This window comes from Neoarius graeffei, chromosome 9, assembly GCF_027579695.1.
Source record: "Neoarius graeffei isolate fNeoGra1 chromosome 9, fNeoGra1.pri, whole genome shotgun sequence".
NCBI classification, from domain to species: domain Eukaryota; kingdom Metazoa; phylum Chordata; class Actinopteri; order Siluriformes; family Ariidae; genus Neoarius; species Neoarius graeffei.
In genome coordinates this window covers 42,714,895-42,725,396 of record NC_083577.1, presented here as the reverse complement: position 1 = coordinate 42,725,396, position 10,502 = coordinate 42,714,895, and the positions used below count along the sequence as shown (strand labels likewise).

Sequence of the window (10,502 nt, the reverse complement as noted above, 5' to 3'; positions counted from 1 at the left end):
GCATGCTATCAAACCAAATGAATGAAACCTGCTAGAAGGGAATAGAACACGTTTTTATTCCATCAAAAAAGTATCCTGTATGTATAATAATTCCCAATATTTCACTCCAATGATGTCACTCCCAGTGGTTTCCCGCTAACTAGATGCGCGCTGTCAAAATGGCGAACCGGTTCAACATTAAAATTATTTTGATTAACTTGAGTATTTGTTTTGTGGATGTGTCCATATAATATAAAGAACATTACACAGTGCCACGAAGATACGAAGTTTATTTTCTCGTGTTGAAAAATATATCACTTGTTCGCTTTACTCACTCATGAATATATTCACCACTTGAAGGTAAAGTTCATATCTTCACACAGCTGTGTAATATTATATATGTGAGTACACAGGCACTTACGGATGTATGTGTGGCAGAAAACAGCTTAAGACTAGCGAACCAAGCCAAATCGAGAGACAGGAATCAAGGTCAGAAAACACGCTAGGGTCAGGTGATTGGCAAACAGAATATCAGAGGTAAACAGAAATCAAGGAAACGAGAAACACTAGCAAAGGTCAGAATGGTAGAAAGGGAGTCAGAGAGATAACAAGGCTTGGTATGATCGTTGAACCGAACAATACTTCGCATCAGGGGTGGACAAATCATAAATTCTTTCATTAGCCAATGAACTTGTCCAGTCCCATGGTATGTTTATCTAGACCAGGCTAAAAAAAGAAAAAGTGCCAGTTCATGTAACTAATAAAGTTTGACAAGCTAATTATGTACATTAATACAGATGAGGGAAAATAAGCAAACACTTGAATCCACAGAAGGGGTGACCTTATATCCTTACACCCTTTATCATATCCTTACAATGTTTATTTGCACCCTTGATTAAAAAAAAAAAATCCAGAAATGGCAGAAAATCCTTGGCTAACGTTTTGACTGAGTTGTGTTCCCTCATCACATGTAATAATGGTATCTGACTCAAACTAACGTCTTCATTTTCCCTCAGTGAAGTATTTAAATGTGAGGTGACTGCAAGTTGTGCTAGCATTAGAATTACAGTACTGTATTTAGTAATTGTTTCCACATCCCACTTTATTCTTGATTCTGGAAAGATTGTCTGGCATCCAGCCATCCATCCATCCATCCATCATCTATACCACTGATCTGTCAGTCCACCTGTCTAGCATCCATTCAAGCTAATTAATATGCCTCATAAAAATAGTTCCAACAGCCAGACCACATTCTTGTTTGATTTACATCGTGCTGCATGTAGTAGGATTTGTAAAACGGCAACAGTGCAACAGTATCAAGAAGCTTTTCATCACCAAGAAAAATAAGAAGCAATTGGAGTGATTTATGGACAAAGTTTCTCTTGTGAAAGCCAGTAAGGAGTTTTATTTCCATTTTCCATTTGTTGATAAGTGAATTTAAAAAATACTGAGTGTAATTATATTATCAACAGTCTACTGAACTTGTTAGGGTTTTGCTGGGAATCAAACCCAGTTCACTGGTGTAGTGATCCAGCAAACCCCCACTAGGCCACCAGGGGAATGACTCAAGGGCAGAGGCGTGAGGTGAAGGTAGAGTATCAAAAAAAAAAAAAACCCAGTTTATTTACACTATATACACCAGTGGCGGCTGGTAGTCTTTCAAACAGGGGAGGCTGGTCGGTTACGATATTTCCAGATTTTAAAAGAAAAAACATCAATTTTGCCCATACTCTTGCCTCTGATCTGGCTGATTGTTGGCAGCGTCACAAACTGTGAAATAACAGGTTCTTTTGGCCCATTAGCCCACTGTCCAATATACATGATGGTGGTGTTGGGGGGGGGGGGGGGGGGGGGTATATTTTAACATTTTATATTTTAAAATTGTGGCATGTTGTTTAAAAATTGATCATTATTGAAAGCAGCTCTTTGTCAGGAACCTCAGCAGTAGAGCTGGGTGCCAACATTTCATTCAATGACACTTTCCCTATATTTTACTTATTTTGACTGAGAAATGTTTTATTGACAATTTTGATAACCCTTCACTTTTAATCCAGGTCTGTAGTGTGAAATGTTCTCGGCTGTGTTTTTGTTTAAAAATGTTTTCCAAATTGTAGCTGTGTTTAATTCATATCCAGAAAAATATATATTCCAATATAATATACTCAGCATAAACATTTTAAATAGATTCTATATTTTTGGTCCATCCATGACATATTACTAAAGTAGCCTATTTACTGTTGTTGATGTGGGTCACTTGCTGTTAGCCAATTCACTTTCTCGTACCAGGAGAGCTGAAAGAAACGAGTATTATTCCCTACCTTTTTCACCAAGTCAATTTGAGGCGTTGGTCTACCCTGCTCTTTAATTTTTTCCTCGAAAGGAAGACTGGCAAATGGCTTCGCCAAAATTAAATCAGCAATGCTTGGCATCCGTGCGCAGCTTTCTTGCTAGCTGACTAGCCCCCTCAAGTTCAAGTTCAGTCACTCAAATAAACAAAATTTCTGGAACTAAGATAGCAAACTTGACAACACTATATTTACACTTTATTTACAATGAAAATATATACAAACTAAAAAAGCTGGTAGAAACCGTATGTAATGAATGAAATCGAAATGTAAGCTGATCTCTTACAATACACCACAGCACTTGCGAATCCGCATGGGACTGAACTGAAATTCACCGCTGCCTGTCTATATTTGAAACGAGCTGTCAAAGAAAATATCCGGCCGCTTTCACCAATCACCAGTCTCCTCGCAGAAACTGCCATGCCCTCCCATGTGAGGCTGGGAGTCCGTAGGCAGGCGTTTTCGCAGTATTTGTCCAATAACCGTCTTGCATTTGAAAAGCGCAGAGCTCCCAAATGCCATTGAAGTCCACTGAGGCTGGGAGTCCGTGAGACTCCGTGGGCGGGCGTTTTCGCAGTATTTGTCCAATAATCGTCTTGAATTTTGATATTGAAAGCGCAGAGCTCCCAAATGCCATTGAAGTCCACTGAGGCTGGGCTGCATCGCACTGTCACGAGGGGGAAAAACTCACGCACACATTAAAGTTATAAGGGAATGATTTCGCACTGTGGTTGGGTTGAGCACATATATTTCTATGATTCTGGATCTGAAATAGCAATGCTATAAGGTCGGCTATAACATAAGCCTAGTGCAATTCATCCTACATGATGTTCGTCATTTTTAGAGGAGGCTGAGCCTCCCTCGTTGTCTTAGAGCAATCGCCCGTGATATACACTATATACAATCCAGGGCAAAAAAAAAAACCAAAAAGTATAATCCAACGCTGAGAAGACAAAGGGAAAAAATAAAAAATCCAACAATACAAAGTCAAAAAAAAAGAAAAGGCAAAAATGCAAAACGCTCAGAAGATCCAAAAGTACAAAGTCCAAAGAAAGCAAAAAATATCTCTCAAAAAAAAACCACACAAGGGCACAGGCAAGGTACATGGGACAGAGGAACTAGCACTAGACAGCATAGCATAAAGACTCTGTGACTAGGGACTGAACTGAGGGAGTATATATACACAAAATAAATTGAACACAGGTGACGATAATGAGGACTAGGCGGGGCACAAGGCACATGAAAACAAAAGGCACATGGTAGTCAAAACAAACACAGAACACAGGAGCAGAGGCGGCCTCTAGAGGCCAAAACGAACATGACAAGAAAAACGTAACAGCGGCCTCTAGAGGCCAAGACAGTCCCCAGTCCTAACAGAACTTGCCAGTCCACTGGGCAACTGTGAATGAAAAACCAATAGCCCAGGTATATAATCTGCTAGCCCAGGTACCTGGGACAAGCAATTTGTCCACCCCTGTAGAATGGTGCCATTTTTAATGCAAAACAGTCTGAATCCCTCTGTCCACTTTTCAACAAGAGATCCCAATACTGTGTTCTTTTTTTCCAAAAAATAAGTGGAATTCCCATTTAACACTGAAGACAGCATACAATCCAGAAAGAAAATTTGCACAAACATTCTGCATTGCATAAATTGTGTATTTTATACTTTATGCATTTTTCAAGCATAACGATTTCCTTGTTGTTTCAAGCAATGGTCTTGGATGGATAAATCATATTTGTTGTGGTTCACTACTGCTTTACTTTCATGAGTCAACTGAAAGCAACATTTGCAGAACCCAACATGCACACCAAAGAAAGAGTTCTCGGTTAGAAAAGTATTAAACTAATATGAAAGTGAAAGTGTCCAAGCTTCAGTATGTTCCTCTTTTTTGAGATGAGTTTGCAATCATCTTCTATTTAAAAATACTTTAGCTTTTCACCTGTTCAAACCATGTCAGGTTCATCATATCATGGCACTAGTAAGGTTACTGAGAGAGCGTACACTTCCTGTGTGTCGACTCTTCCTTCGCACGCTTCTCAGATAGTTCCTATAGAGGATCACACTGATCACTCGGTCCTGAAACTGCTTCGAAACTATGTAGTACAGTATAATGTCCAACACTGTACTCATATTCATCAGGAAGGTTGTGAATGCACCCCAGGTGCTGTAGTCCTGGTCACTGTTCTCAAAGAGCAGGAGTACAAAGCAGACATGGAAGGGTACGAAACACACCAGCACCTGCATGATCAATGTGATGATGATACGGATGGATTTCTGCTTCACATTGGGCTTGAGTTTGGATGTGCGCCCGTGGATCAGGTTGTCCACAATGATGATATAACAGCCCACCATAATAAGCATGGGCACTAAGAAAAAGAAAGCCAGACGAGCAAAGTGGACAGGGTTGTCACGGCGCAGGTAGACAATGTCATGCATCTTCAGGCAGGTGGTGTGGTTGGAGAACTGATCCGGATCTTCCTCAAGGAAAAGAAGTGATGCTGCACCACCGAGGGTCATGATCCAGATACCCACACATGACAGCAAGGCCTTGTGTACATTCTTTAGCTCTTTGCTATGCCGCGGCTGAACTATGGCTACATAACGGTCAGCACTAATGAGGGCAAACAGCCAGAGAGCCAGGCATGGATAGAGTATGGTTAGTGCTGCATTGATTCTGCAGAACATATCACCAAATGGCCAGTAGTCCTCACTGTAATAGACCATTCTGAAGGGAAGCAGGACAATGAAGATGAGGTCCACCACAGCCACATTGATCATGTAAACAGTGACGGAACTCCTTCTTTTTGTAGTTAGAGCAAAGACCCAGAGGGCTGTGAGATTGACCACCAAGCCGACAGTGAATATGATGCTGTAGAACACCAGGCTGACTATTTTGAATACTGGAGGGAGATGACCATCCGAGATGGTGTCCGAAGATGTGTTCTTTTGCATGATGAATGATCTGATAAAAAAAATGGACAACACAAAGAGCATTAATCTTAAAAAAGGACACAGTGGTCTATATTTATATATGATGGTACATGGTGTTTCCATGTGGGTGAACTTGTTGAGTGGGACGTCAAGCAATAACACATGTAAAATACAGTGGTGCTTGAAAGTCTGTGAACCCTTTAGAATTTTCTATATTTCTGCATAAATATGACCTAAAACATCATCAGATTTTCACACAAGTCCTAAAAGTAGATAAAGAGAACCCAGTTAAACAAATGAGACAAAAATATTATACTTGGTCATTTATTTATTGAGGAAAATGATCCAATATTACATATCTGTGAGTGGCAAAAGTATGTGAACCTTTGCTTTCAGTATCTGGTGTGACCCCCTTGTGCAGCAATAACTGCAACTAAACATTTCCGGTAACTGTTGATCAGTCCTGCACACCGGCTTGGAGGAATTTTAGCCCATTCCTCTGTACAGAACAGCTTCAACTCTGGGATGTTGGTGGGTTTCCTCACATGAACTGCTCGCTTCAGGTCCTTCCACAACATTTCGATTGGATTAAGGTCAAAACTTTGACTTGGCCATTCCAAAACATTAACTTTATTCTTCTTTAACCATTCTTTGGTAGAACGACTTGTGTGCTTAGGGTCATTGTCTTGCTGGATGACCCACCTTCTCTTGAGATTCAGATCATGGACAGACGTTCTGACATTTTCCTTTAGAATTTGCTGGTATAATTCAGAATTCATTGTTCCATCAATGATGGCAAGCCATCCTGGCCCAGATGCAGCAAAACAGGCCCAAACCATGATACTACCACCACCATGTTTCACAGATGGGATAAGGTTCTTATGCTGGAATGCAGTGTTTTCCTTTCTCCAAACATAACGCTTCTCATTTAAACCAAAAAGTTTTATTTTGGTCTCATCCGTCCACAAAACAGTTTTCCAATAGTCTTCTGGCTTGTCCACGTGATCTTTAGCAAACTGCAGACGAGCAGCAATGTTCTTTTTGGAGAGCAGTGGCTTTTTCCTTGCAACCCTGCTATGCACACCATTGTTGTTCAGTGTTCTCCTGATGGTGGACTCATGAACATTAACATTAGCCAATATGAGAGAGGCCTTCAGTTGCTCAGAAGTTACCCTGGGGTCCTTTGTGACCTCACCGACTATTACACGCCTTGCTCTTGGAGTGATCTTTGGCCAAGTTTACATTAGACCATATCTGTCTCGTTTTCTTCGCGGATGGACTGTCCGTTTACATTAAAACGCCTGGAAACGCCGGGAAACGGGAATCCGCCAGGGTCCACGTATTCAATCCAGATCGTGTCTGGTCCGGTGCTGTGTAACCATTGAGAATACGCGGATACGCTGTGCTGAGCTCTAGCTGGCGTCGTCATTGGACAACGTCACTGTGACATCCACCTTCCTGATTCGCTGGCGTTGGTCATGTGATGCGACTGCTGAAAAACGGCGCGGACTTCCGCCTTGTATCACCTTTCATTAAAGAGTATAAAAGTATGAAAATACTGCAAATACTGATGCAAATACTGCCCATTGTGTAGTTATGATTGTCTTTAGGCTTGCCATCCTTCCACTTGCAAGTGGTAAGTGATATACACTGGGATCACACACACAGCGGCTCAGTCCCGAATCACTGCTCGTGCGCTATACTTGCGTGCTCTGTGAGCTGTGCAGGGCCGGAGTGCGCACCCTCCAGAGGGCACTTGCTGTTCAGGGCGGAGTGATTTGGAGCACAGGATGCCTGTGGAGCCGAGCGTATCCGTGTATTGGCGTTGCTGTGTGCACGCGAATCGTGTATTGGTGTTGCTGTGTGCACGCTAATCGTTTTAAAAACGTTAATCTGATGATCCGCTGATACGGTCTAATGTAAACCCCACCTTTGTTGGTCGACCACTCCTGGGGAGGGTAACAATGGTCTTGAATTTCCTCCATTTGTACACAATCTGTCTGACTGTGGATTGGTGGAGTCCAAACTCTTTAGAGATGGTTTTGTAACCTTTTCCAGCCTGATGAGCATCAACAACGCTTTTTCTGAGGTCCTCAGAAATCTCCTTTGTTCGTGCCATGATACACTTCCACAAACATGTGTTGTGAAGATCAGACTTTGATAGATCCCTGTTCTTTAAATAAAACAGGGTGCCCACTCACACCTGATTGTCATCACATTGATTGAAAACACCTGAATCTAATTTCACCTTCAAATTAACTGCTAATCCTAGAGGTTCACATAATTTTGCCACTCACGGATATGTAATCTTGGATCATTTTCCTCAATAAATAAATGACCAAGTATAATATTTTTGTCTCGTTTGTTTAACTGTGTTCTCTTTATCTACTTTTAGGACTTGTGTGAAAATCTGATGATGTTTTAGGTCATATTTATGCAGAAATATAGAAAATTCTAAAGGGTTCACAAACTTTCAAGCACCACTGTACATGACATTCTCTCTCTCTCTCTCTCTCTCTCTCTCTCTCTCTCTCTCTCATTAATTAACATATTTAAATCTGTTATTCTATATCCAAGGTTCTGCACTTTCTTGATCACTATGTACATTTAAGCAAATTTGCGATATTGACCATATTAATTGTTTGTGTAAAAGCTTATCTTTTCCTTGGGTTTTAACTCTTCCAATCAATGAGGTGACGCTCTGATGTATTTGATCTAAGATGGATCGTCAAATTTCATGCAAGCTTGTGTGCCATCAGTGTGGAGTCTTGCCAGATTCAGTGCATGCGGCCATTAAACTAAAAGAAGGACATACCAAATACTAAGAAATTCTGAACTTCGAGTTATTACTGATGACATTTGTAATGAAAATCTTTGTAGTAAAGTTGAAAAAAGTACAAAGTAGAAGCATTTTCTCTAGTCGTCTCAGACTTTTGGACCTCGCTACATGTATAGTCAAGCCATAAAAGACTAATTTTAAACTAGCAAGACATTTCAAGAGATGTCCCTTGAAACAATTTTGTATCCATTGAACCTTTCGTATTCTTGAACATGTTTCTTGATGTATCTACATACAGTAGCTCTATCAGAGCAGGTCAGTAGACTAATCTTCCACTCGTTTTTCTTATTCCCAATTTCCCTGGTTCTCTTTCTTTTGTGTTTTGTTATCTTGATGTACAATTTATTTTAACTTCTTATACTCATTATACAATATAGTTATATATAAAGGTACTAACACAACACTTGTTAATTGTGTTGTATGCCTTGTTGTCATTGCCTGATATCACCTTCAAGCCACAAAATCCCCCACATGGAGAAATCATTACTCATGTGGGGAGGTGGAATTATTTACTACCTTTTCATTAACATGAAGTGTAATCAAAATAACTAAGTCTTCAGTGTAATTAAGCTTGGAAACTGTTTTGATAATGTACAGAAACTAAAATGAAGAATATTACCATAAAATGTTGAAGTGAAACTATTTTTTTTTAGCTTTGACTGTCTGAAAAGAAGGTCTAAGAGCATGTACTGTAACACTACCAATAACACTGCTCTCTTTTTTTCTCTGTATGATTTTTCTTTCTTTTTTATTCTGGAGGAGAATAAATGCCAACCATACATTTGAAATAATGTTATATTTACAATCTACTCTTACAGGGAACATATGTCCATCTTTCTACAGTAATGTAAAATGGTTATAAATTTCAGTTTGGTATATAACTGCAAATAATTACAGAATGTTCTTGGAGACAATCAAAAGTATACATACCGCAGTGATCTACATCATTGTGTGCTCGTAGGGTAGCTGCTTCTGGCTCATACAAAGACTTGTGATGTGGTGTCAAACCATTACATATCAAACTCTGCTCAAATAGCTCACAGGAAGTCATGCAGCTAATGACTTCATTTAAATGTGCTCTTTTTTTCTTTTGGTTTGCTACTTCCTGTGTCATGTTTACTGGAAGAGCAAATGCACGCCCTCTTATTGTGGTTTGCTCTTGTTCCTCATCATGTATGAATGTACAGTGTCTTGTAAAAAGTATTCATCCCCCTTGGTGTTTGTCCTGTTTTGTCGCATTACAAGCTGGAATTAAAATGGATTTTTGGAGGGTTAGCACCATTTGATTTACACAACATGCCTACCACTTTAAAGGTGCATTTTTGTTAATTGTGACAAATAATAATTAAAATAAAAAAAAACAGAAATCTAGAGTGTGCACAGGTATTCACTCCCCAAAGTCACTTTGTTGAGCCACCTTTTGCTGCAATTACAGCTGCAAGTCTCTTGGGGTATGCCTCTATTCGCTTAGCACATCTAGCCACTGGGATTTTTGCCCATTCCTCAAGGCAAAACTGCTCCATCTCCTTTAAGTTAGATGGGTTGTACTGGTGTACAGCAATTTTCAAGTCATGCCACAGATTCTCAATTGGATTGAGGTCTGGGCTTTGACTAGGCCATTCCAAGACATTTAAATATTTCCCTTTAAACCACTCCAGTATAGCTTTAGCAGTATGTTTAGGGTCATTGTCCTGCTGGAACGTGAACCTTCGTCCCAGTCTCAAACCTCTGGCCAACTCAAACAGGTTTTCCTCCAGAATTGCCCCGTATTTAGTGCCATCCATCTTTCATTCAGTCCTGACCGGCTTTCCTGTCCCTGCAGATGAAAAATATCCCCACAGCATGATGCTGCCACCACCATGCTTCATTGTAGGAATGGTGTTCTCAGGGTGTTGGGTTTGTGCCACACATGGCATTTCAAATGATGGCCAAAAAGATCAATTTTAGTCTCATCTGACCAGAGAATCTTCTTCCATGTGTTTGGGGAGTCTGCCACATGCTGTTGGGCAAACTCCAAATGCGTTTTCATATTTTTTTTCTTTAAGCAATGGCTTTTTTTCTAGCCACTTTTCCATAAAGCCCCGCTCTGTGGCATGTATCGCTTAAAGTGGTCCTATGGACAGATACTCCCATCTCTGCTGTGGATCTTTGCAGCTCCTTCAGTGTTATCTTTGGTGTCTTTGTTGCATCTCTGATTAATGCCCTCCTTGCCAGGTCTGTGAGTTTTGGTGGACGGCCTTCTCTTGTCAGGTTTGTAGTGGTGACATATTCTTTCCATTTTGCTATAATGGATTTAATGGTGCTCTCTGGGATATTCAGAGTTTGGGATATTTTTTTTTATAACCGAACCCTGATCTATACTTCTCCACAACTTTGTCAAAGGGGTGAATACCTACGGTATGCACAC

The 10,502-nt window shown here is 40.3% G+C and overlaps 1 protein-coding gene across 1 annotated transcript; it reads right to left on the bottom strand.

Moving 5' to 3' along the window:
• Positions 1 to 2,562: 2,562 nt before the first annotated feature.
• gpr18 (G protein-coupled receptor 18) lies at positions 2,563 to 9,123 on the bottom strand. The gene is made up of 2 exons (XM_060928706.1): positions 9,026 to 9,123; positions 2,563 to 5,287 (listed from the first exon to the last, which is right to left on the bottom strand). The coding sequence occupies exon 2, from the start codon at positions 5,275 to 5,277 to the stop codon at positions 4,288 to 4,290; it is 990 nt and encodes a 329-aa protein (XP_060784689.1). The 5' UTR covers positions 5,278 to 5,287; positions 9,026 to 9,123; the 3' UTR covers positions 2,563 to 4,287.
• Between the last annotated feature and the right edge of the window lie 1,379 nt (positions 9,124 to 10,502).